The sequence below is a fragment of the Lithobates pipiens genome, unplaced genomic scaffold (assembly GCF_037356315.1).
Source record: "Lithobates pipiens isolate NorthernLeopardFrog02 unplaced genomic scaffold, aLitPip1_a1.2 Scaffold_35, whole genome shotgun sequence".
Lineage (NCBI taxonomy): Eukaryota > Metazoa > Chordata > Amphibia > Anura > Ranidae > Lithobates > Lithobates pipiens.
The window spans coordinates 20,943,282-20,970,615 of record NW_027507811.1 but is presented as its reverse complement, the minus strand read 5'-3'; the positions used below and the strand labels follow the sequence as shown (position 1 = coordinate 20,970,615).

Sequence of the window (27,334 nt, the reverse complement as noted above, 5' to 3'; positions counted from 1 at the left end):
TTTTCTTCTTCACTGATGGGCACTGATGAGGTGGCATTGATGTAAAGGCACTGATGAGGCTGCACTGATAGATGGCACTAATAGGCTGCACTGATGAGGAGGCACTGATGAGGCTGTACTGATAAGTGTCACTGATGAGGCTGGACTGATGAGAAGGCACTGATGAAGGGGCACTGATGAAGCTGCACTGATACCGTAGGTGGCACTGATGAGACAGCTTTGATGTGTAGGCATTGATGAAGAGGCACTTGTGAGGAGAATTTGGCTGCACACCACCGCCAATCCAACAATGTTTATTGAAACAATCAAGTGACTGCCACCAGGACATAGAACACAGTGTCAGGGCTGGGCTCAGCCCTTCCTTCTCTAAGCTGGCTGCTCAGCTGTCGGCTAATTGCCAGCTCCTATCTCTCCACAGTGACTCACCTGTTGTTGATCTGCTCGTCAGTCCTACATAAAGCTGTCCAGCTCACTTCATCTCTGCCTTCGCCCACATCTCAGACACTTTTCTCCTGTGTTCCTGTTAAAGACTTGCTCGACTGACGTCCCTTCTGGCTCCTGACCCTGCTTGCTGTACTACTACGTTGATCTCTGGCTCTCTGACATTGCCATTGGCTGACTTCCCGATCCGGTTACTGAACTCTGGCTATGTATTGACTACGCTTACTCTGTTTACCTTTTTATTAATATTAAACAAGTGTGATTAACTGTACTGCTGTCTTGGCCTGATTCATAGTTTCTGACACACAGATACAGAGGATGACTCTATAGTCACATGGGCTGCTCAGATGTTAAAGGGAGGAAATACTCAGCATAAAAAATCACTGAAAACTGAGCATGTGCAGAGCTGCCAACACTGCTTTGCAAAATCCCCAACTGAATTGGGGACATGGACAAGAGGAGGAGATAGAGAGAAGGATAGAGAAAACAAATCTCATAGTGACAGAGTGAGTATGAACAGCATGTAATAAACCATGTATTGCTAGTTTTTTTTATGATGTGGGTTTAAGCACTTGCCCCCAGGTTGCCTCTATTGCGCGAATCGCCGTAGCTGTGCAACTCTTTGTGCAATAGATACAGTGGGCGTGCGCACGGTGCTGGGGGTGAGCATGTGCCCATGGTGCAACGCCGGAGCCGATGCGAGTGGCCGTGATGTCTGCTGGCCACTCGCGACCGCACCACAGAGAGCCAGAACAGGGATCTGTCAATGTAAAGAAACAGATCCCCGTTCTGACAGGAAAGTACAGAGTGATCCTCTGTTCCTAGTGATTAGGAACAGTGATCTCTATTTACTTCCAGTCAGTCCCATCCCCCCACAGTTAGAAACACCTCCAAGGGAACACGTTTAACTCCTCGATCGCCCCTTGGGTCAGTGGTATCAGACTAGATAGCAGGTAGCATACCAGCAGAGTCAGGCTGTAAAGCAAACAATGGCTAATGGATCATCCAAGTCCGACTGGACAGCAAGCAATGGTTTGGCGGAATCAGGCTGGACAGCAGATGATGTATCAGTGGTATCAGGCTGGACAGTAGACAATGGATCGGTCTCATCAGACAACAGCAGGAGAGCTAGAACATGGCCATGGTGCACAGTGGCTTTAAACAGTGGTGGAAGACCCACATGACTGAGTGGGACATTCTGTCTCAAGAATGGATAGAACCTTTTAGAAAACCAAGAGCAAGTATTAATGCCATAGAGAGACCGGGGTACTGAGTGCCCAAAATATGAAATGGCAACAGTCAGAATTGCAGCTGGGTCAGGAGCAGACTGACCTACTATTGATACTGCGACTGGCCAAACTAAGATAGCTGGCACAGAGACAGGCAGGACAGGAGTAGCTGGCACAGACTCAACAGGAATGATTGACACTGGCAGGACAGCAACAGCTGGCATTTAAACAGGCTGAAGTGGTTGCAGGGGGCCGACCAGATCGTGCTGCCGGCGGAGAAGTAGCGACAGCAATGAGAAGCAGAGAGGAAAAGGTAGCAGAGGAAGATTTCTAAGGGGTTGTCATAGGTAAGGAAACTGTAGAGGGAGCCCTCAATGGGCTAAATGCAGGGAAGGTGTAGCTAGTGGGAGCAGGGTAAGATACCGATATACAATTGAATGAAAAGGAGTACCTACCTAGTAGCGAAAGGAGTACCTACCTAGAAGCAGCTGTGGTTGCCAATGTTTCCATGGCTGACCTCTGTTTCTGGTCCTCAACCTTCCTAGTTTGTGCTTCCATAGAGGAGAATGGACATCACATCTAGAAACATCTGTCTGCCACAAAATATCTGCCATTGGAGATACGTTGATGATATTAGATGACCACCTGGAGACCTGACACTATGCTTTTTTTTTTTATATGGAGAAAGATTTACCATGTTTGCTACAACCTCATCTTCTTAGTATGGTTGTCTCTTGACAGGTTTTATTCCCTCTACACAAATGCTTCTAATTCTCTCAACCACATTGGTCCACCGTACACATTATATCAATAATCATTAGTGCCTGTTTGTTACATTTGTTCACTCAGGCACTGGGCTATAGAACTACAAAAATCTCACATTTTCATCTGGAAAGTATTCTATCACTATGCTAGTTTCTTTCATAAAGAACTATAAAACATTTCAATATACTCATTAAATGTACTTGAGGATTAGGATGAGCAACAAAAACGATAAATGCTCTGTGATGCCTGGTTCTGAGGTACAGAATACAGGCTGCAGTACTAACATTCTCCACAAGATGGAGATCTCACTTATAAGCATGGAACGCAAAGAAGGAAGTGATGTCATGTACAGACAGGAAGTGACGTAGCGTTACGACAGGAAGTTCTGGATGAAAGGTGATTTAGTAGGAAATTAAGAGGAGACGCTACTGGATCTTGAGGTAGATCAGGTAATATCATGATATTTTGGTTGATAGCCATAAATATAGAGCCATTTATCCAACTGTCCATCAAGGGCCTCTGATTTATAGACCAGATACATCCTAAATATAGAACCATTTATCCAACTGTCCATCCAGAGCCTCTGGTTTATAGACCGGATACATCCTCAATATAGTGCCATTTATCCAACTGTCCATCCAGGGCCTCTGGTTTATAGACCGGATACATCCTAAATATAGAGCCATTTATCCAACTGTCCATCCAGAGCCTCTGATTTATAGACCGGATACATCCTAAATATAGTGCCATTTATCCAACTGTCCATCCAGGGCCTCTGATTTATAGACCAGATACATCCTAAATATACAGTCATTTATCCAACTGTCCATCCAAAGCCTCTGGTTTATAGACCAGATACATCCTAAATATTGTGCCGTTTATCCAACTGTCCATCCAGAGTGAGGGAATTATTTAGCAATCGTTACACTGACAGAATAAATTCTCATTAAGGTTCAGTGTGTGGACCGAACCATAAGCTCATCCCAGTACATTCCAGGTACACAGAGCTGACTGAACAGGTGAGGAGGATTCTGGGAAATTTGAAATGACTATTATTGCTTTCTCTCTCTACACAGGAGAGCGAAGAAAACATATGGTGAGCCATGACTACATGTGTCGGTTTTCTGTCTTTTCAGATGTGATGTTCTGTTGTATCAGCATGTGCTAAGATGGAGAAGAACAAAAACAATATATTAGGTATCACCCTGGAGATCCTCTACCTGCTGACCGGAGAGGTGAGGAGGATTTTGGGAGGTCACATGACATCACCCGTAATCATTGTGCTGTTTTTAGCAGTCATTCTTTGGCTGAATTTTGACTACTTCTTCTTTCTCTTATTCTGTAGGATTATGTTGTGGTCAAGAAGTCTGGTGAGGACCAAATTTTGGGAGCTCAAAGCAGAGCCCAGATCACCATCACAGGGCCTCCACTTTCCCATATATCTTCTGAGAGAAACAGTGTTAAAAAGATCCTGGAACTGACCAACAAGATCATTGAGCTGCTGACAGGAGAGGTGAGGGATGCCGGCAATTCAGATTTAGAAGGACGCAAGGATCGCTGCAAGGATGTCATAATGGAGAATCAGCCGCCCCTCACATCACCGGGTAAGAGGAGACTTTATTGTAAAGGAGAGAGCAGTACGGAGGCTCCACCTAGATCCCCCATCATCTGATACACATAGAAACAATGTATTCAGTCAGTGTGTGTGTTTCCTACAGATGGATCCAGTAATGGGAACCCAGCAGAGAGATGTCCCCGTCCTCTGTATTCCCGGGATTCCCCATGGGAAGATCATAACTATGTACACCATGACCAGGTAGGTGGGGACTGAGCATGAAGACTTAAGAATGCATTGTAAGGTATGAGGTGACATTCTTCTATGTAATCTCTTGTTCGTTTTTTTTTTTTTTTTTTTTTACAAATCTCTACTGCCATCTTTGGGATTTAGGGGGAAGAACTGAAAGACATCAAAACTGAAACTGGAGAGGAAGAAAATATACTTGTTAGTGGAGATCAGTATTCTATGGAGCAGTGTATTCCTTTGTATTCCCAGAATTTCACACAGGAAGTTCCCAGCGTCTCTCACAAAATTCAGGTAAAGGGGACTGTGAGATAGAACTCAAATATTATATTCTAAATTATGAGATAACATTCTCATATACAGTATATTCTTTTATTATTGACAGTTTTATCAATTTTATCATTTTTTGTGGTTCAGAATGAAGAACTAAAAGACATCAAAGCTGAGATTAAACAGGAAGAAGAAGAGAGGTTGGTGAGTGGAGATCAGCAGTCTATGGAGGAGGGGGAGATGATTATGAAAAGTAAACAAGAGGAATCTTCTCTACATATGGACACAAGTAAGTAATAAACAGTAAAGTTAGAAAAAGTTCATATTATCATTTTTTATTAAAGAGTATAAAATATTTAAATAATTACAAAGTGGAGATAAAAAAATATAAAAAGGTCCACCTTAATTTCCCATATAACATCATGTACCCCACAAATGAGGCGGAGATACTGTACACCATATGAAAGGTCCATCTCCATTCCTCAATATAATGTCATGTTCCCAACAAATGAGGTGGAGATACTGTACTGTACACTATATGAAAGATCAATCTCTGTTCCTCAGTACTTTGTCATGTTTCTAAGAAATGAAATAGAGGAAGGCTCAACTGAAAACACTGTTACCTTGTGCAGTTGGGTGTAATGTATCCTTTAACTCAGAGATGCTCAACCTGTGGCCCTTGGAGGACTCTGATGTGGCCTTTGACATCAAAGCAGGAAAGCACATGTCCAGAGTCGGCAACCTGTTGATCCCAATCTAGGCTTGCCGACCCGTCATCCCAGAGCATCAGAGTGTATCGAGCCAGCATAGAGGAAGCAGGAGCTGCATAAGCGGATGTTTTCACTGTAGCTGGCTGCTGTCCCAGGCGGACTGATACCAAATGCCCGCCTTTAGGGACCTTTCTTGCATCCTGGAGAGCGATGACAGCAGAACCTGGAAGAGGAAAAGAAGGTCACTGTATTAACCACTTAAGCCCCGGACCAATTTTGCAGCCAAAGGACCAGGCCCCTTTTTGCGATTCGGCACTGCGTTGCTTTAACCACTTTCAGACCGGACCAATTTGCTGGTCAAAGACCAGACCACTTTTTGCGATTCGGCACTGCGTCGCTTTAACTGACAATTGCGCGGTCGTGCGACGTGGCTCCCAAACAAAATTGACGTCCTTTTTTTCCCACAAATAGAGCTTTCTTTTGGTGGTATTTGATCACCCCTGCGGTTTTTATTTTTTGCGCTATAAACAAAAATAGAGCGACAGTTTTGAAAAAAACGCATTTTTTACTTTTTGTTATAATAAATATCCCCCAAAAATATATAAAAAAACATTTTTTTCCCTCAATTTAGGCCGATACGTATTCTTCTACATATTTTTGGTAAAAAAAATCGCAATAAGCGATTATTGATTGGTTTGCGCAAAAGTTATAGCGTTTACAAAATAGGGATAGTTTTATAGCATTTTTATTAATAATTTTTTATTATTTATTTTTTTACTAGTAATGGCGGCGATCTGCGATTTTTATTGTGACTGCGACATTGTCGGGGACCCATCGGACATTTTTGACACATTTTTGGGACCATTGTCATTTATACAGTAATTACTGCTATATAAATGCAGTGATTCCTGTGTAAATGACACTGGCAGTGAAAGGGTTAACCAGTGGGTGGCAGTGTAGGGGTTAAGTGTTCCTAGGGGTGTGTTACTAACTGTGGGGGGGTTGGGCTTTCATTTAGTGTACACTGATCTCTGCTCCAATCACATGGAGCAGAGATCAGCGTCACTAGTTGCTAGGCAGAATGGGAAAATGTTGTTTATACAGCATTTCCTCCATTCGGCCGCTCCGTGAGACGATCGCGGGGATGCCCGCGGCGATCGAGTCCGCGGGTCCCGCGACCGGACTCACGGGGGTCCCGACCAGCGCGGGAGCGCGCCGCCGGCGGCGCGCTCCCGATGGCACGGCGGCAACGAATATTGGACGTACATGTACGCCAATATGCCTGCCCGTGCCATTCTGTCGACGTACATCGTCGTGCGCTGGTCGGGAAGTGGTTAACTGACAATTGCGCGGTCGTACAACGTGGCTCCAAAACAAAATTGACGTCCTTTTTTCCCATAAATAGAGATTTCTTTTGGTGGTATTTGATCACCCCTGCGGTTTTTATTTTTTGCGCTATAAACAAAAATAGAGCGGCAATTTTGAAAAAAAAACACATTATTTTTAACTTTTTGCTATAATAAATATCCCCCAAAAAATATATAAAAAAACATTTTTTCCCTCAGTTTAGGCCGATACGTATTCTTCTACATATTTTTGGTAAAAAAAAATCGCAATAACGATTATTGATTGGTTTGCACAAAAGTTATAGCGTTTACAATATAGGGGGATAGTTTTATAGCTTTTTTGTTAATATTTTTTTTTTTACTAGTAATGGCGGCGATCAGTGATTTTTATTGTGACTGCGACATTATGACGGACACATCAGACATTTTTGGGACCATTATCAGATATACAGAAATCAATGCTATTTAAATGCATTGATTCCTGTGTAAATGACACTGGCAGTGAAGGAGTTAACCACTAGGGGGCAGTGAAGTGTTATGTATGACGTTATGTGTTTTTTTTTATCGTAGGGGGCGTGGCCTGGCATGTGACGTCACTGATCGTCCTTCCCTATAAAAGGGAAGAGACGATCGTGACAGCCACACAGGGAAGCACAGGGAGAGGTTTGTTTACACAGACCTCTCCTCGTTCTTCAGCTCTGTGACCCGATCGCGGGACACCAGCGGCGGTCGGGTCCACTGGTCCCGCGGCCACGGTCACAGAGCTCAGGACCTGGTCGGGAGCACGCCGGCGGCGGCGCGCTCCCGACCCACAGCTGGGCACTTAAAGAATCACGTACATCTACGTGATTGTGCCCAGCTGTGCCATTCTGCCGACGTACATCGGCATGAGGCGGTCCTTAAGTGGTTAAACATCACATACACATACTTTCACTTTTGCAATGGGCATATTAGAACCTAAAAGGTATGTAAGGGCTTGTTTAAATTTGCGGTTTGGGGTAACGCCTCAACCACTGGTGTAGCGTCAGTGGTCACAATGGCGGCCCTGCGCCCATGCTCCCGGGGCCCATGTGGCCTCCCTGTCACATTCTGTTTTACACTTGGGCAGAGTGGGGTGGCATATTCGTGAACTGATTCTCTCCATTTTCCTCCTGCAACCCGCTGAAAGCCGGCTTCTCCTCCTCTGCCTCCCGCCAGAATTCAGCGGCTGCAGGAGGAAAATGTTCATTAAGCTATTCAAAACAAAAAGACAACAAAGGGAAGACACATACCAACACTGGTTAGAGAGTGCTGCTCACCCCCGAGATATAGAAAATGGGAAATGCTCCCCCAAAATGTTTTTTTTTAGGCAGCAGAAATATGGATTGAATCAGTGTGTAAATACATCAAAATTGTTTTTATTAGTATGTAAAAGAATTAATTAACATAGTTAAAAAATGAGTTTCAGTAGGACAGTAATTATGTACAAAATGTGGATATACAGTTGCAGACTGAAATTTCATACAAACAATTACAACAGAATTGTCCAAAATATGAAAAAATAGCCCTGACGCGTTTCAACCCTCACAACGGTGGTCTTCTTCAGAGGGACAGTCTGCTGGGAAAAATACATCATAAATATATGTGTCAACTATTGTTTGTGCACAATATATGCAATTAGTGATATCATACAGTGCTAAACATCTGATATATTTACCCAATGATGTATATCCAAAATGAGAAGGGAGGGTTTTTTTTGGTCCTGCATGGGGATCCTTTTAAAAGAAAGCCTTTTTCTCCCCACCCCTTGAAAACTTGGTCCGTCGGATACTCTTTTCTGAATTCTTCTAATATTTAAGCATTGATTTCCAACAGGTGAACATTGTGTCTCGAATAACGTATCTTCAGAATATAAAGAAGAGGAAAAGCCCACCACGCAACGTTCTCCAGGAGAAGACCCCAATACACAAATATTTCATAGACCTTATCTTTCAGAAAGACCAATGGATCCATCTAATCCCGAGGAATCTTCTGATGATCCACATACTATTACTGCTGAAACAAATCTGGGCTCTCACTGTATAGATCCATCAACAGATCCATCTCATCTTGAGGGATCTTCTTTAAACCATGAAGGATCTCACACAGGAGAACATTCCTTGTCATCTACAGTGTGTGGGAATACTCCCAAAATACTTCGTAAACGTCCTTTCTCATGTCCAGACTGCGGGAAATGTTTCGGTCAAAAAGGAAAATGTCTTGATCACCAGAGAATTCACACAGGTGAACGTCCTTTCTCATGTTCAGAGTGCGGGAAATGTTTCAATCAGAAAGCACACCTAGTTAATCACCAGAGAATTCACACAGGCGAGCGCCCGTTCTTATGTTCGGCGTGCGGTAAATGTTTTAGGGACCGAAGGAACCTTCTCAAACACAAGAGAATTCACACGAACGAGCGTCACTTTTCATGTTCAGAGTGCGGGAAATCATTCATTCAGAAGAGGGAGCTTGATAAACACCTGAGTATTCACACGGGTGAGCGTCCCTTTTCATGTTCAGAGTGCGGGAAATGTTTTATTTTGAAAAGAGCCCTTGTTATTCACCTGAGAATTCACACAGGTGAGCGTCCCTTTTCATGTTTACAGTGCGGGAAATGTTTTAGAGACCGAAGGAACCTTCATAAACACCAGAGAATTCACACGGGTGAGCGTCCCTTTTCATGTTCAGAGTGCGGGAAATCATTCATTCAGAAGGGGGAGCTTAATACACACCTGAGAGTTCACACGGGCGAGCGTCCCTTTTCATGTTCCGAGTGCAGTAAATGTTTTAGAGACCGAGGGAACCTTCTTAGACACCAGAGAATTCACACGGGTGAACGTCCCTTTTCATGTTCAGAGTGCGGGAAATCATTCATTCAGAAGGGGGAGCTTGATACACACCTCAGATTTCACACGGGTGAGCGTCCCTTTTCATGTTCAGAGTGTGGGACATGTTTTGTTGTGAAAAGAGACCTTGTTATTCACCAGAGAATTCACACGGGTGAGCGTCCTTTTTCATGTTCAGCGTGCGGGAAAGGTTTCATTCAGAAAGTACAACTTGTTAAGCACCAGAGAACTCACAAGAGTGAGAGCCTTTACTCATGTCCAGAGGGTGGAAAATCTTTCCGTCATGAAGTATTCCTTCTTCAAAACCAGAAGGCTCACGCCGTGCGTCCTTTTTCATGTTCAGAGTGCGTGAAATGTTTTGTTCGGAAAGAACACTTTTGTCAACACCAGAAAATTCACACGGGTGAGCGTCCTTTCTCATGTTCAGAGTGCTGGAAATGTTTCAAGGATAGAAGAAGCCTCCTTCGCCACCAGAAAATTCACACAGAGCGTCCTTATTCATGTTTAGAATGTGGGAAATCGTTCCATCAGGCAGAAAATCTTCTTATACACCAGGGAAGTCACATAGCTGTGCGTCCTCATTCATGTTCAGAGTGCGGGAAAGGTTTCAGTAAGAAAAGAGATCTTGTTAATCACCAGAGAGTTCACACAGGTGAGCGGCCTTATTCGTGTTCAGAGTGCGGGAAATCTTTCACTCAAAAAAGTACCCTTGATCGACACCAGAAAGGTCACATGGACTAACACTTATTTTATGTTTGGACATACAGACAAATAAAGAATGTGGCAAGAATTACCACCAGAGAACATCATGTGTGTCCTTCCTCATATTCAGGATGTGTAAAATGTTTGGCTTAAACATACTTCTGATTGGTTGTTATTGGCTGATTGCCATATAATATTCTGTTCTACCTGTAGGCCCCTTTTTACAAATGAGCATCATTTTTGGTGAATAGAATAAGACCAACTCATAGAGGCAGGGCAAAAGGGGCAGCTGCCCTGGGTCCTGTCTTTGTTGAGGGGCCCAAAGCAGCTGCCTCATGCTTGCCAACTATCCAAGTTTAAATTCCCTTGTCCCTTGAAGTTTTAGTCCTGTGCTGTGTCCCGATATCTCAGTGTGAAGTGCTGCTACTAATGCTGCCCAGCTCTGCCCTATTGTTGTGTACAGATGACTCACCTGTAGACCCTGTGTTTATATGTACATAACCGGCATTCATATGTAAATAGCAGCGGCATTACTAAGTAAATAGCTGTGGCCAGCGGCATTCATATGTAAATAAAGGCGGCATTCATATGTAGATCATGCTACCCTGCAGTGAGGAGATGATGTGCTGTAACCTCTAGCAACCAATCAGGGAGCAGTATTGATGTACAGTAATCTCTAGCAACCAATTAACAAGCAGAAATAATTTGCTGTAACCTCTAGCAACTCATCAGTGAGACGTAATGTGTGCTGTAACCTCTAGCAACCAGCCAGTAAGCAGTAGTGATATACTGTAACTGCTGGCAACTAGGGTTGCAACGGATCGTCACCGATCCGTGAACCGAACGGGTCAACCCGCTCGGATTGGCACAAATGCCGCGATCCGCAGAGCGCTCCGCGGTCTCAGCCTTAGGAAAGGCCACGGCTTTCGGCCTAGCTCCGAAGCGGCGGCCATCTTTCTACACCCAGGCTGTTTACACTGATCGCTCCGACGGAGCGATCACTTGTAAACAAACCGGCGTCATGTCATGACGCCGGTTCCTCTCTCCCCTCTCTGTACTAACCTGTACAGTGGAGGGGAGAGATGCTGAGATGGAAGCAGCCATCCCTCCATACCCTGCAGTACCCAGCAATACCCTGCCAATACTCTGCAGTATCCCAATACTCTAGCAATACTCTGCAATACCCCAATACTCTGCAATACCCTAATACTCTAGCAATACTCTGCAATACCCTAATACTCTGCAATACCCCAATACTCTGCAATACCCCAATACTCTGCAATACCCCAATACTCTGCAGTACCCCAATACTCTAGCAATACTCTGCGATACCCTGCCAATACTCTGCAGTACCCCAATACTCTAGCAATACTCTGCAATACCGCAATACTCTGCAATACCCTAATACTCTGCAACACCCTAATACTCTAGCAATACTCTGCAATACCCCAATACTCTAGCAATACTCTGCGATACCCTGCCAATACTCTATCGATACTCTGCGATACCCTGCCAATACTCTGCGATACCCTGCCAATACTCTGCGATACCCTGCCAATACTCAGCAATACCCTGCCTGCCAATACTCAGCAATACCCTGCCTGCCAATACTCTGCGATACCCAGCCATGCCCAGCCTTACTCAACCGTGCCCAGCCATACTCAACCGTGCCCAGCCATACTCAGCCGTGCCCAGCCATACTCAGCCGTACCCAGCCATACTTAGCTATGCTCTGCCATACCCAGCCATACTCAGCTATGCTCTGCCGTACCCAGCCATACTCAGCTAAGCTCAGCCGTACCCAGCCATACTCAGCCAATATTACAGTGGGGGAGATTGTTGATATTACAGTGGGGACTATATGGTGGTGGAATTTTCACAGGTTTTTGCAAATTTAATTATTATTTGCTGATCCGATCCGTGACTCTGATCCGAGGAACGATCCGATCCGTGAGTTTTTTTTTTTTTTTTGGCAACCAATCGCAATTGCCGTCTGATTTGATACAGTAAACTGATTTTAAGTCTAGTTGCTATTTATTGTATGTCTCAGAGCAGGTGGAGAGTGAAATTGCATGGGGGGGATCCAAGAATTTTTTTGCCCAGGGTCCAATCAATATTAAAGACGGCCCGGGAGATGGGGGGTACAGCAGATCTAGCTCAGGGGTGCCCAACCATTGATGTGGCCTGCCAGCTCCTGCTCTGGGATGGTGGGTCAGCAAGCCCAGTTGTTTCCGACTTACCATACCCAAGCATCAGTGTGAAGAATGGAGGCGGCGCTAGAGGAAGCATACGCAATGCTTCCTGTATAGTGCTGATTTCTGTCACAGGCAGAGTGATACCAAATGTATTCCGCCTGTGACAGGAGCCGGCGCTATACAGGAATCATAGGCTCTGCTCTCTACTGCAGCCGCATGCTCCCTACAGCACCAGCTCCTGTCACACTGATGCTCGTTGAGCTGGGAACCCCATGATCTAGGATGGCAACCACCAGGGATACCTGCCAACAGTGCTAGCAGTGCCTAACAGGGATACCCACCAGCAGTACCATCCACCAGGGATACTCACCAGCAGTACCATCCACCAGGGGTACTCACCAGCAGTGCCATCTGTGACGAGCGCGGGTGTCAGATCCCTGCCCTCCTTTCTAACTCGTGACGAAGGACCGGCCAACACCACACCACGCTGTCACTTACGTAACAATGCCATTCTCAGGCTGTACATACAAGCTGTGTTGCTTGTGGTGTGGGGTATGTTGGTTTACTTTAAAGTTGGTGCCGCCTTTGTTTGGCGTTTTTTTTTCGTCCAGATGGAGAACTTATACGCCTTGTCTGGATTTTATTTGTCATCTGTATGTTTGTTGGGGGGGCAGGAGAGCAGATGCGAGACTGGTTGGCAGACAGTTGGGTAGCTAGAAGAGGGAGGCATGTGTTCCCTGGCTAAGAGTATGTGGGTTGAGGTGGAGCAAGGTGATATCAGATGTGGAACGTTAGGCGCGGCGGGATAGACAGCCAGTCGTTTGGGTTATGCATGCAAGGGGTAATGCTTTTGGGTTTGGATGATCAGGGAAAGCATTTTTCTCCCCACCCCTTGAAAAAGGCTTTGTTTTAAAAGGATCCCCATGCAGGACCAAAAAAACCCTCTGTTCTCATTTTGGATATACGTCATTGGGTAAATATATCAGATGTTCGCACTGTATGATATCACTAATTGCATATATTGTGCACAAACAATAGTTGACACATATATTTATGATGTATTTTTCCCAGCAGACTGTCCCTCTGAAGAAGACCCCCGTTGTGAGGGTTGAAACGCTTTAGAGCTATTTTTTTTCATATTTTGAACAATTCTGTTGTAATTGTATGAAATTTGGGTCTGCAACTGTATATCCGCATTTTGTACATAATTACTGTCCTACTGGAGCAAATTTTTTAACTACTATGTTAATTAATTATTTTACATACTAATAAAAACTATCTTGATTTATTTACACACTGTTGATTCAATCCCTATTTCTGCTGCCTAAAAAAAAAAAAAACATTTTGGGGAGCATTTCCCATTTTCAAAACAAAAAGTTCCAAAATTTGGAACCATTTCATATCTTTTGTGGCCCGTGACCGGGTATCAAATCACATCGGTGGCCCTCAAACATCAAAAAAGGTTGAGCACCCTTGCTTTCATTGGTTTGTATTCAAATTTTACGTTATGATTCCCAATTCCATACCAGAGCTCTGAGATACTGTAGAGTGTTAGACCAACATACTGTATATTATTATTATTATTATCCCCTTCCCGCCGAGCGTACGCAGATGTGCGTACTCGGCTTCTGGGGGGTATACCGGGATGATGCCCGCACCTGCAGGCATCATCCCGGTACCATTTTTTACAGCGGACGATTGGCTATCCAGCCATAAAAACAGAAGCGGCTAAAAGCCGCTCAGCTGTTATGCCGGAGGAGCGGGAGTGGACGTCCCCCCTTCCTGCCGCCTCCTGCCATTGTTACCGGTGCTCCCGCTCAATCGGGAGTAGGGATGAGCCGAACACCCCCCGGTTCGGTTCGCACCAGAACTTTCGAACGGACCCCGCGTTCGTTACGAACGTTAGAACCCCATTGATGTCTATGGGACTCGAACGTTCGAAATGGAAAGTGCTAATTTTAACGGCTAATATGCAAGATATTGTCCTAAAAAGGGTTTGGGGACCTGACTCCTGCCTCAGGGGACATGGGTCAATGCAAAATAAAGTTTTAAAAACGGCCGTTTTGGCGGGAGCACTGATTTTAATGACGATTAAAGTGAAAAAAAAAAGTGAAATATTCCTTTAAATATGGTGCCTGGGGGGTGTCTGTAGTATGCCTGTGAAGTGCCACGTGTTTCCCGTGTTTAGAACAGTCCCTGCACAAAATGACATTAAACGGAAATAACACCATTTAAAACTGCTTGCGGTTTTAATGTTATATCTGGTTCCTGCAATATGGTTGAAAATCATTCAGAAAAATGGCATGGGTAGCCCTCCCTGCCCATTACCAGCCTATTTGGGTCTTGTACGCATATTAAGGGGAACCCTGTACCCATATTAAAAAAAGGAAATGCGTGTGGCCCCCAGGCCCTATATACTCAGAACAGCAGTATACAGGCGGTGCAAACAAGACAGGGACTGTGTAGGTTTGTTGTGTTAAGTTGAATCTGTTTGTAATTTTCAACTGGTACATTTAGTGTAGCTCCAGTCAAAAAAACTATTTTTAAGCTTTTTGGAAAACATAGGGAAGGGTTATCACCCCTGTATAATTTGTTTTGTCGTCCATCTTTTTTCATCTCACTTTCTGCTGTCTCCTTGCGTTTGCAAGTAGGAGATGTTTGTAAGTTGGATGTTTGAAAGTAGGGGCCTGCCCTATATGCTCTGCAGAAATGGCGGAACAAGGTGTTGGTTTTGCCACAACATTGTAAGCCCTGAAAGTGACTCTTGGTGGGCGCTGGAGCGCCCTGCTGTGAACGATTATATCAAGAATTGTAATTACATGCCATTGTTGAGCAGTGGTAGAAAAATTGGGCCTTTGGTGGTTGTGGTGCTGGTGCCACAACACTATAAGTCCTCACCGTTACTCTGGGTGGGCACAGGAAGGGGCCCTCCTGTGAAATATTATATCAAGAATTGTAATTACATGTCCCTGTTAAACAGGGGCAGAAAAATTGGGCCTTAGGCACTGGTGCTGGTGCCACCACACTGCAACCTCTCCCATATACTCTAGTTTTATTGCAGGAATTAGCCCTGCTGCAAAGCATTGCATCAAAAATTGTACTTAAACGCCCCTGTTAAACAGGGGCAGAAAAATTGGGCCTTAGGCACTGGTGTTGGTGCCATCACACTGCAACCTCTGCCATATACTCTAGTTTTATTGCAGGAATTAGCCCTGCTGCAAAGCATTGCATCAAAAATTGTATTTAAACACCCCTGTTAAACAGGGGCAGAAAAATTGGGCTGCTGGCATCACCCAGAACCAAAAATGTTCTTCCAACATATCAGCGGAGGAGGAAGAGGATAGACAATCAACATAACAGGACAGTCACTCAGCATCAGCATAGGCAGTCTTGAAGGGATGTGATATTTCAAAAAAAATTATTCGGTTACATCAGCTTCAGGTGCTTGGTAGCTGTGGGTGATCCAAGACTGATTCATCTTGATGAAGGTCAGTCGATCAACTGATTTGGTGGACAGGCGCACCCTGTGATCGGTAACAAAGCCACCAGCAGCACTGAAGGTGCGTTCCGAAAGAATGCTGGATGCAGGACAGGCCAGTAGCTCAATTGCATACTGTGCAAGCTCTGGCCAGTGATCCATCCTCAAGACCCAGTAAGCCAGAGGATTTTCGGTGGGAAAGGTGTCCAAGTCTGATCTTGCCCCTAGGTATTCCTGCACCATGTAAATTAGACGCTGGCGATGGGTGCTGGAACCAATCATACCTTGGGGCTGCGGACTAAAAAATTGTCTGAAAGCATCAGTCAGACGGCCACCTTCTCCACCGCTCCTTCTGACTGATGCCTCAGCAACACGTTGTCCAGGACCAGGAGTTTGTGACCTCCCAGTCTCTGGGAACGCGTTGCACAGAGCTTTCTGCAAGGCCTCCCGGAGATGTCTCATCCTCTGCTCCCTCTGCGATGGCAAGATAAGGTCGGCAACCTTACCCTTGTACCGTGGATCAAGGAGAGTGGCCAGCCAGTAATGGTCCCTCTCCTTGATCCGAAGAATACGAGGATCCTTCCGCAGGCTTTGCAGGATCAGGGAGGCCATGCAGCGTAGGTTAGCTGAGGCATTCGGTCCGGAGTCCTCTGGGTCACTAAGGACGACATGATCCGCAGCTACCTCCTCCCAGCCACGTACAAGTCCACGTGTTTCTTGGGACTGTAAATCATCCCTATAAGACTGCTGCTGCTGATGCTGAGTGCCAGCCTCCACCTCCATGCTGACACAATCATCCTCCTCCTCCTCTTCCTCCTCCTCACCCTCTTCCTGTGTGATGGGTGGCACAGCAGGAACACTGTCTGGATAAAGGGGGCCTTGAGAGGCAAGGAAGTCCTCCTCTTCCTGCCTCTGTTCTGCCTCAAGTGCCCTGTCCATTATTCCACGCAGCGTATGCTCCAAGAGGTGGACAAGAGGTACAGTGTCACTGATGCATGCACTGTCACTGCTCACCATCCTTGTGGCCTCCTCAAACGGTGACAGGACAGTGCATGCATCCCTGATCATGCCCCACTGGCGTGGTGAGAAAAAACCAAGCTCCCCTGACCCTGTCCTGGTGCCGTAGTCGCACAGGTACTCATTGATGGCCCTCTGCTGCTTGTGCAGCCGCTGCAGCATGGCCAATGTTGAGTTCCATCTGGTGGGCATGTCACATATAAGGCGGTTCTTGGGCAGGTTCAACTCCTTTTGGAGCTCAGCCAGCCGAGCACAGGCATTAAATGATCGGCGGAAATGCACACAGACTTTCCTGGCCTGCTTCAGGACATCATGTAAGCCGGGGTACCTGCCCAAGAACCGCTGCACCACCAGGTTAAGGACGTGAGCTACACAGGGCACATGGGTCAGTTGTCCCTGTCGGAGGGCGGAGAGGAGGTTGGTGCCATTGTTGCAAACCACCATTCCTGGCTTAAGCTGGCGTGGCGTCAACCACCTCTTGGCCTGCCCCTGCAGAGCTGACAAAACATCCGCCCCAGTGTGGCTCCTGTCCCCCAAACAAACCAGCGCAAGCACGGCATGGCATCGTTTTGCCTGCGTACTTGCGTAGCCCCTGCAACGCCTACGGAGCACCGCTGGTTCTGAGGACAGAGCACTGGAAGAGGCCATGGAGGAAGAAGAAGAGGAGGGGGTGGAGGAGAGAGGTGTGTCACAACCAATAGTAGCATTTTGGAGGCGTGGTGGCGGAACAATCTCCAACACTACTGCACCTTGTCCTGCATCCTTCCCAGCAGCCAGACGAGTGACCCAATGGGCCGTGAAAGACAGGTAACGTCCCTGTCCATGCCTGCTGGACCATGAGTCAGCGGTAATATGCACCTTACCGCTGACCGCCCTGTCTAGCGAGGCAAGGACATTGCCTTCCACATGCCGGTAGAGAGCCGGAATCGCCTTCCGTGAGAAAAAGTGGCGTTTGGGGACCTGCCACTGAGGAACCGCACATTGTACAAACTCACGGAAGGGGGCCGAGTCTACCAACTGAAAAGGCAGCAGTTGAAGTGCTAGCAATTTAGCCAAGCTAGCATTCAACCGCTGGGCATGTGGATGGCTGGGAGTAAACTTCTTCCGCCGGTCCAGCAGCTGGGGCAGGGACATTTGCCTGCTATAATCGGATGTGGATGTACCACTAGCAGAGTTCCCGGAAGCACTTGGCTGTGACACACCTAATTCTACACCTTCATTCCTCTCAGAGCAGGTTTCAGAGAGGACTGAAGGTCTAGTGGGGTTGGAGATGCCAGCTGATGAGGGGCAAGGAGAGGTCCGCTTTGTTCTTTGGTGTGGGTCTTTGAGGTACGCTTGCCAACGAGCTGCATGGCAGGTCAACATATGTCTGGTCAAGCATGTGGTGCCCAAGCGGCTGATGTTTTGGCCACGAGAGATACGCTTGAGACATATGTTGCAAATAGCAGCGGTGCGATCTGATGCACTCGTCTCAAAAAAGGCCCACACCAAAGAACTTTTAGAATAACGCGCAGAGGAAGCGCTCTGCGCAGGCGGAGCTCTGCGGTGTGATTCAGTCGGTGTGCTGCCCCTAAGCTGGCCCCCGGAGGGCATCCTGCCTCGTTGGACATGTGCCTCCTCCTCCCTCCTACCAGGCACCCACGTGGAGTCAGTGCCCTCATCATCCCCTCCCTCTTCATCGCTGTAGCAAACCTGGCAGTATGCTGCAGCTTGTGGAACATGACTGCCAGATTGCTGTCCTTCTTGAGCATCCCCTCTCTCTGCGCTCACGCTACTGCCTTCCTCTAGCTGAGTGTCATCATCAGAGCCCACCAAACACTGGGCATCCTCCTGGAGCATGTACCCAACACTGTGCTCAAAGAGTTCAGGAGACTCCTCAGGAGGACGTGGTGGGTCTAGGGAAGGAGTCACTGATGATGACATTGAGAGGAGGGAAGACGATGTGTTGGCAGCTGCTTTGCTACTACCCTGAGACTGGGTGAGAGAGGATGAGGAGGATGAAGAGGGCTTGGTCATCCACTCTACCAAGTCGTTGGCATGTTGCGGTTCAACATGTCCAGCTGCAGAAAAGAAGGACAAGCATGTCCCATGGCCACGTGCTGATGACAATGCACCGCATCCACGACCAGCACTGTTGTCTCTAGACACAGAGCCTGCTTGCCCTCTTTTATCGGCTCGCACCTGTCTGCCTCTCCTTGCTGGCCTTCCAGACATGGTAATGGCCTGAAGGGAGTTGGGTAAAACAGTAGTTGGGTAGTTTATATTGTGCTGGAGGCACACAACACCCACTAACTCATGCAGATGCCTTTTTTATAGAACAGCAGAGATAAACGGGTATATACAGATGTATACTGTGCTGTGCTGGAAGCACACTCAACTTCCAATAACTCCTGCAGATGACAATTGGGCCCAAATAGAGAACAGCTATGTAGGTGGATTATAGCGGTATGTACTGGGTACAGAGCACGCAGACAGCACGCACTATCTCCTGACACTACTGACTGCAAGCTCTATTATTAAAGCTAGATCACTAGCTATATAGGTGAGGTGAATATCACGGTGTATACTGCGGTCAGGGCACGCAGACAATAACCAGAAAACAGCAGAGTTAAACGGGTATATACAGATGTATACTGTGCTGTGCTGGAAGCACACACAACTTCCAATAACTCCTGCAGATGGCAATTGGGCCCAAATAGAGAACAGCTATGTAGGTGGATTATAGCGGTATGTACTGGGTACAGAGCACGCAGACAGCACGCACTATCTCCTGACACTACTGACTGCAAGCTCTATTATTAAAGCTAGATCACTAGCTATATAGGTGAGGTGAATATCACGGTGTATCAGGGGCGGACTGACAACTCATGGGGCCCCCGGGCAATAGGAGATTATGGGGCCCCCAGGCAATAGGAGATTATGGGCCCCCCCAGGCAATCAGAGATTATGGGGCCACACAGAATACACACACAGTAGACAATCACACAGTATACAAATACATGTTTTTATTGGCTGAGAAGGTACTGGAGAGTTGTGGCAGCTATAATCTCAGGATTTTTAGACCAAAAGGATGTCGTTAAGGGACATTTCAGAGACAGATGTAAAAAAACCCACAAATTTTTACATGCTGTCCCTGGTTTTACTGAGGCTGGCAACCCTGATGGGGCCCCCTAGTGGCCCGGGCCCTCGGGCAGTGCCCGAGTAGCCAAATGGTCAGTCCGCCCCTGCGGTGTATACTGCGGTCAGGGCACGCAGACAATAACCAGAAAACAGCAGAGTTAAAGGGGTATATACAGATGTATACTGTGCTGTGCTGGAAGCACACACAACTTCCAATAACTCCTGCAGATGGCAATTGGGCCCAAATAGAGAACAGCTATGTAGGTGGATTATAGCGGTATGTACTGGGTACAGAGCACGCAGACAGCACGCACTATCTCCTAACACTACTGACTGCAAGCTCTATTATTAAAGCTAGATCACTAGCTATATAGGTGAGGTGAATATAGTGGTGTATACTGCGGTCAGGGCACAGACAATAACCACTACACAAGAGCAAGATAGGAAATCAGCCAAAAACGATTGGTGTGTAACTGTGTTGAAGGTACACAGAACACCCACTGCTTCAAAAGCCAACACACTACACGAGGCCGCCTCAAAGGCGGTCTTATATAGTGTGGGGCGTGCACTACACAGCCTGAGCTATGATTGGCCACAGGCAGGATGCCTGTGGCCAATCATGGCTCTCCTCGCTGCTGGCGCTGCGATTGGCCAAGCATGCAGGGTCACAGTGCATGCTTGGCCAATCATGAGCCAGCAATGCACTGCGCCATCGCAGTGCATTGTGGCCCGCGCGCGCCATACGAATTTTGACGCGAACGGACCAAGAGTTCGGATTTCGCCGAACGCCTGAACAGCCAATGTTCGAGTCGAACGTACGTTCGACTCGAACACGAAGCTCATCCCTAATCGGGAGCATCGATTCACGATCGGATGCCTCCGGCTGCTGGGGAGGAACTGGAATGACGCCATAATCGGCATCATTCCAGTCTCCTCATAGTAAACCCGGAAGCGACGTCATGACGTCACTTCCCGTTTACTCGGCTGCCAATGGCGCCAGTTTTAAAAATATATACGGTATTCAGAATCACGGTTTTCGCTGATCTGAATACATTGAAGTGTAAAGGGGGGGTGGGGAGTCTTTTAGACCCCCGATCCCTCCATAAAGAGTACCTGTCACCACCTATTACTGTCACAAGGGATGTTTACATTCCTTGTGACAGCAATAAAAGTGATCACATTTTTTATTTTTTTTTTAAAAACAATTTATTCATTTTAAAATAAATAAAATAAATAAAAAAAATAATTTTTAAAGTGCCCGCCATCCCCGCGAGCTCGTGAATCGAAGAAAAGTCGCGCCCACATATGTAAACGGTGTTCAAATCATACATGTGAGGAATCGCCGCGATTGTCAGAGCAAGAGCAATAATTCTTCTAGCACTAGACCTCCTCTGTAACGCTAACCTGGTAACCGTAAAAAAAAATTTAAAGCGTCGCCTATTGAGATTTTTAGGTACCGTACTTTGTCGTCAATCCACGAGTGCGTGCAATTATAAAGTGTGACATGTTTGGTATCTATTTACTCGGCGTAACATTATCTTTCACATTATGCAAACAAATTGGGCTAATTTTACTGTTTCGTTTTTTTTGTTTAATTCATGAAAGTGTCCCTTTTCCCAAAAAGTTGCGTTTAAAACACTGCTGCGCAAATACCGTGTGACATAAAATATTGCAACAATCGCCGTTTTATTCTCTAGAGTCTCTGCTAAAAAAATATATATATATAATGTTTGGGGGTTTCAAGTAATTTTCTAGCAAAAAATATGGATTTTAACTTGTAAACGCCAAATGCCAAAAATAGGCTTAGTCATGAAAGGGTTATACAGGCTTTATATAGTGCCAACAGTTTGTGCAGCGCTTTACAATATAAATGGAGACAATACGGGAACAGTTCAATTCAATACAAGAGGGTTAGGAGGGTCCGGTGTTGTTAATGTTAAAGCTGCTATACATCCCTCTGTCAACTCCAATACGGATCCTTGAGATGAAGAGGTACTTGAGGTGAAAAGTTGAAAAATTACAAAATAAAAATAAAATGAAATAATAAAAATAAAAAGGTACAATAAAGGAACGACGGAAAGTGAGCTACTAAACAGACCGAGTGTTCCGTAGTGAATCTACTACATACAGCTTTACAATATCATTATTAGGGTTTACTTCCGTTTTTTAAGGTCATAGAAGAATCTTCGGGATGAGATAGCCATGCGCCCCGTTTTCTTTTACATTTATTTATTCAGTAAGTCACCTCTTTTCTGAATTCTTCTAATATTTAAGCATTGATTTCCAACAGGTGAACATTGTGTCTCGAATAACGTATCTTCAGAATATAAAGAAGAAGATGATCCCACCACGCAATGTTCTCCAGGAGAAGACCCCAATACACAAATATTTCATAGACCTTATCTTTCAGAAAGACCAATGGATCCATCTAATCCCGAGGAATCTTCTGATGATCCACATACTATTACCGCTGAAACAAATCTGGGATCTCGCCGTACAGATCCATCAACAGATCCGTCTCATCTTGAGGGATCTTCTTTAAAACATGAAGGATCTCACACAGGAGAACATTCCTTGTAATTTACAGTGTGTGGGAATACTTCCAAAAAAGACAGAAAGCCTTCTAAACATCAAAAAAGTAACAAGCGTAAACGTCCTTTCTCACGTCCAGACTGCGGGAAATGTTTCGCTCAAAAGGGAAAATGTCTTGATCACCAGAGAATTCACACAGGTGAACGTCCTTTCTCATGTTCAGAGTGTGGGAAATGTTTCAATCAGAAAGCACACCTAGTTAATCACCAGAGAATTCACACAGGCGAGCGCCCGTTCTTATGTTCGGAGTGCGGTAAATGTTTTAGGGACCGAAGGAACCTTCTCAAACACCAGAGAATTCACACGAACGAGCGTCACTTTTCATGTTCAGAGTGTGGGAAATCATTCATTCAGAAGAGGGAGCTTGATAAACACCTGAGTATTCACACGGGTGAGCGTCCCTTTTCATGTTCAGAGTGCGGGAAATGTTTTATTTTGAAAAGAGCCCTTGTTATTCACCTGAGAATTCACACAGGTGAGCGTCCCTTTTCATGTTTACAGTGCGGGAAATGTTTTAGAGACCGAAGGAACCTTCATAAACACCAGAGAATTCACACGGGCGAGCGTCCCTTTTCATGTTCAGAGTGCGGGAAATCATTCATTCAGAAGGGGGAGCTTAATACACACCTGAGAGTTCACACGGGCGAGCGTCCCTTTTCATGTTCAGAGTGCAGTAAATGTTTTAGAGACCGAGGGAACCTTCTTAGACACCAGAGAATTCACACAGGTGAACGTCCCTTTTCATGTTCAGAGTGCGGGAAATCATTCATTCAGAAGGGGGAGCTTGATACACACCTCAGATTTCACACGGGTGAGCGTCCCTTTTCATGTTCAGATCGTGGGACATGTTTTGTTGTGAAAAGAGACCTTGTTATTCACCAGAGAATTCACACGGGTGAGCGTCCTTTTTCATGTTCAGCGTGCGGGAAAGGTTTCATTCAGAAAGCACAACTTGTTAAGCACCAGAGAACTCACAAGAGTGAGAGCCTTTACTCATGTCCAGAGGGTGGAAAATCTTTCCATCATGAAGTATTCCTTCTTCAAAACCAGAAGGCTTTTGTGTTCGGATGATCAGGGAAAGCATTTTTCTCCCCACCCCTTGAAAAAGGCTTTCTTTTAAAAGTATCCCCATGCAGGACCAAAAAAACCCTTCGTTCTCATTTTGTATATACGTCATTGGGTAAATATATCAGATGTTCGCACTGTATGATATCACTAATTGCATATATTGTGCGCAAACAATAGTTGACACATATATTTATGATGTATTTTTCCCAGCAGACTGTCCCTCTGAAGAAGACCCCCGTTGTGAGGGTTGAAACGCGTCAGCGCTATTTTTTCATATTTTGGACAATTCTGTTGTAATTGTATAAAATTTCGGTCTGCAACTGTATATCCGCTTTTTTTACATAATTACTGTCCTACTGGAGCAAATTTTTTAACTACTATGTTAATTAATTCTTTTACATACTAATAAAAACTATTTTGATTTATTTACACACTGTTGATTCAATTCATATTCCTGCTGCCTAAAAAAAAAAACATTTTGGGGGAGCATTTCCCATTTTCAAAACAAAAAGTTCCAAAATTTGGAACCATTTCATATCTTTTGTGGCCCGTGACCGGTTATCAAATCACATCGGTGGCCCTCGAACGTCAAAAAAGGTTGAGCACCCTTGCTTTCATTGGTTTGTATTCAAATTTTACGTTATGATTCCCAATTCCATACCAGAGCTCTGAGATACTGTAGAGTGTTAGACCAACATACTGTATATTATTATTATTATTATTATACAGGATTTATATAGTGCCAACAGTTTGCGCAGCACTTTACAATATAAATGGAGACAATACGGGAACAGTTCAATTCAATACAAGAGGGTTAGGAGGGTCCGGTGTTGTTAATGTTAAAGCTGCTATACATCCCTCTGTTGACTCCAATACGGATCCTTGAGATGAAGAGGTACTTGAGGTGAAAAGTCGACAATTACAAAATAAAAATAAAATGAAATAAAATAAAATAAAAATAAAAAGGTACAATAAAGGAAACGACGGCAAGTGAGCTACTAAACAGACCGAGTGTTCCGTAGTGAATCTACTACACACAGATTTACAATATCATTATTAGCCTTGTACACACGGTCGGACATTCCGACAACCAAATCCGTCTGATTTTGTCCGACGCATTTTGTCCGAAACTGTTGCATACACACGGTCGGACAATGTTGTTGGAAAATATGATCTTATGTAACGTGATGACGTTATTTAGTTACGATGGGACTACGTTCAGACTAGTAGCCAATAGCTTTGGTCTAGGCATTTGATCTGAGCATGCGTGGCACTTTGTCCGATCGGAATTCTCTACACATGATCGGACAAAGTCCGATCGGATGACGTTGTCGGAAAATTTTATAGCCCAGCTGGAGAACTTGGTCCGTCGGATACTCCGATGGAAACCGTCCAATGGAGCCCACACACTGTCGGATTATCCGACAACGCGGTCCGATCGGACATTGTCCATCGGAATGTCCGACCGTGTGTACAAGGGCTAAGGGTTTACTTCCGTTTTTTAAGGTCATAGAAGAATCTTCGGGATGAGATACCCATGGGCCCCGTTTTCTTTTACATTTATTTATTCAGTAAGTCACCTCTTTTCTGAATTCTTCTAATATTTAAGCATTGCTTTCCAACAGGTGAACATTGTGTCTCGAATAACGTGTCTTCAGAATATAAAGAAGAAGAAAAGCCCACCACGCAACGTTCTCCAGGAGAAGACCCCAATACACAAATATTTCATAGACCTTATCTTTCAGAAAGACCAATGGATCCATCTAATCCCGAGGAATCTTCTGATGATCCACATACTATTACTGCTGAAACAAATATGGGATCTCACCGTACAGATCCATCAACAGATCCATCCCATCTTGAGGGATCTTCTTTAAACCATGAAGGATCTCACACAGGAGAACATTCCTTGTCATCTACAGTGTGTGGGAATACTTCCAAAAAAGACAGAAAGCCTTCTAAACATCAAAAAAGTAACAAGCGTAAACGTCCTTTCTCATGTCCAGACTGCAGGAAATGTTTCGGTCAAAAAGGAAAATGTCTTGATCACCAGAGAATTCACACAGGTGAACGTCCTTTCTCATGTTCAGAGTGTGGGAAATGTTTCAATCAGAAAGCACACCTAGTTAATCACCAGAGAATTCACACAGGCGAGCGCCCGTTCTTATGTTCGGAGTGCAGTAAATGTTTTAGGGACCGAAGGAACCTTCTCAAACACCAGAGAATTCACACGGGTGAGCGTCCCTTTTCATGTTCAGAGTGCGGGAAATGTTTTATTTTGAAAAGTGCCCTTGTTAATTACCTGAGAATTCACACGGGCGAGCGTCCCTTTTCATGTTCAGAGTGCGGGAAATCATTCATTCAAAAGGGGGAGCTTAATACACACCTGAGAATTCACACGGGCGAGCGTCCCTTTTCATGTTCCGAGTGCAGTAAATGTTTTAGAGACCGAAGGAACCTTCTTAGACACCAGAGAATTCACACGGGTGAGCGTCCTTTTTCATGTTCAGAGTGCGGGAAATCATTCATTCAGAAGGGGGAGCTTGATACACACCTGAGATTTCACACGGGTGAGCGTCCCTTTTCATGTTCAGAGTGCGGGACATGTTTTGTTGTGAAAAGAGACCTTGTTATTCACCAGAGAATTCACACGGGTGAGCGTCCTTTTTCATGTTCAGCGTGTGGGAAAGGTTTCATTCAGAAAGTACAACTTGTTAAGCACCAGAGAACTCACAAGAGTGAGAGCCTTTACTCGTGTCCAGAGTGTGGGAAATCTTCCCGTCATGAAGTATTCCTTCTTTAACACCAGAAGGCTCACGCAGTGCGTCCTTTTTCATGTTCAGAGTGCGTAAAATGTTTCGTTCGGAAAGAACACTTTTGTCAACACCAGAAAATTCACACGGGTGAGCGTCCTTTCTCATGTTCAGAGTGCTGGAAATGTTTCAAGGACACAGGAAGCCTCCTTCGACACCAGAAAATTCACACAGAGCGTAGTGATATACTGTAAGGCCGCGTACACACGTGCGGACTGTTTGCCCAACCTTGTTCGTCAAACAGTTTCGGCAAACAGTCCGCTCAAAATTTGCATGAGCGGACTTGCCCACACACGAGCGGACTGTTTGACGAACAAGGTTGGGCAAACAGTTCGCTCAACTTTTGAAATGAACGGACTCGCCCACGTAAGGAGGAGGCAAATCCGCCCATTTCGAGCGCGTGTACAGGTAGGCGGGGCCCGCGAAGGATACTTCGCGGGCTCCGCCGCCTGGAATGGGCTTAAAGGGGAACCCCAACGCCGAAAAAAATCGGCGTGGGGGTTCCCCCAAAGTCCACACCAGACCCTTGTCCGAGCACGCTACCCGGCCGGCCAGGAAAGGGGGGCGAGCGAGCGCGCCCCCCCTCCTGAGCCGTACCAGGCCGCGTGCCCTCAACATGGCGGGGTGCCTTGGGGAAGGGGGGGCCCCGCGGCCCCCCCACCCCAAAGCACCTTGTCCCCATGTTGATGAGGACAAGGGCCTCTTCCCGACAACCCTGGCCGTTGGTTGTCGGGGTCTGCGGGCGGGGGGCTTATCGGAATCCGGGAGCCCCCTTTAAGAAGGGGGCCCCCGGATACCGGCCCCCCACCCTATGTGAATGAGTATGGGGTACAATGTACCCCTACCCATTCACCTGTGAAATAAAGTACAAAAAAAAACACAACACAGGGAAAAAATATTTTATTGCACAGCTCCGGGGGTCT

The 27,334-nt window shown here is 45.7% G+C and overlaps 1 protein-coding gene across 1 annotated transcript; it reads left to right on the top strand.

The window, feature by feature from the left end:
* The first annotated feature begins 2,786 nt into the window (after nt 1–2,786).
* Nucleotides 2,787–26,416, top strand: LOC143955198 (uncharacterized). Its single transcript, XM_077465286.1, has 10 exons — nt 2,787–2,884; nt 3,572–3,670; nt 3,781–4,039; nt 4,154–4,251; nt 4,384–4,530; nt 4,654–4,795; nt 8,417–10,165; nt 22,229–22,432; nt 22,520–23,257; nt 25,665–26,416. Exons 2-10 carry the CDS (start codon nt 3,605–3,607, stop codon nt 26,399–26,401), a joined length of 4,140 nt encoding a protein of 1,379 aa, XP_077321412.1. The 5' UTR covers nt 2,787–2,884; nt 3,572–3,604; the 3' UTR covers nt 26,402–26,416.
* Nucleotides 26,417–27,334: the final 918 nt, after the last annotated feature.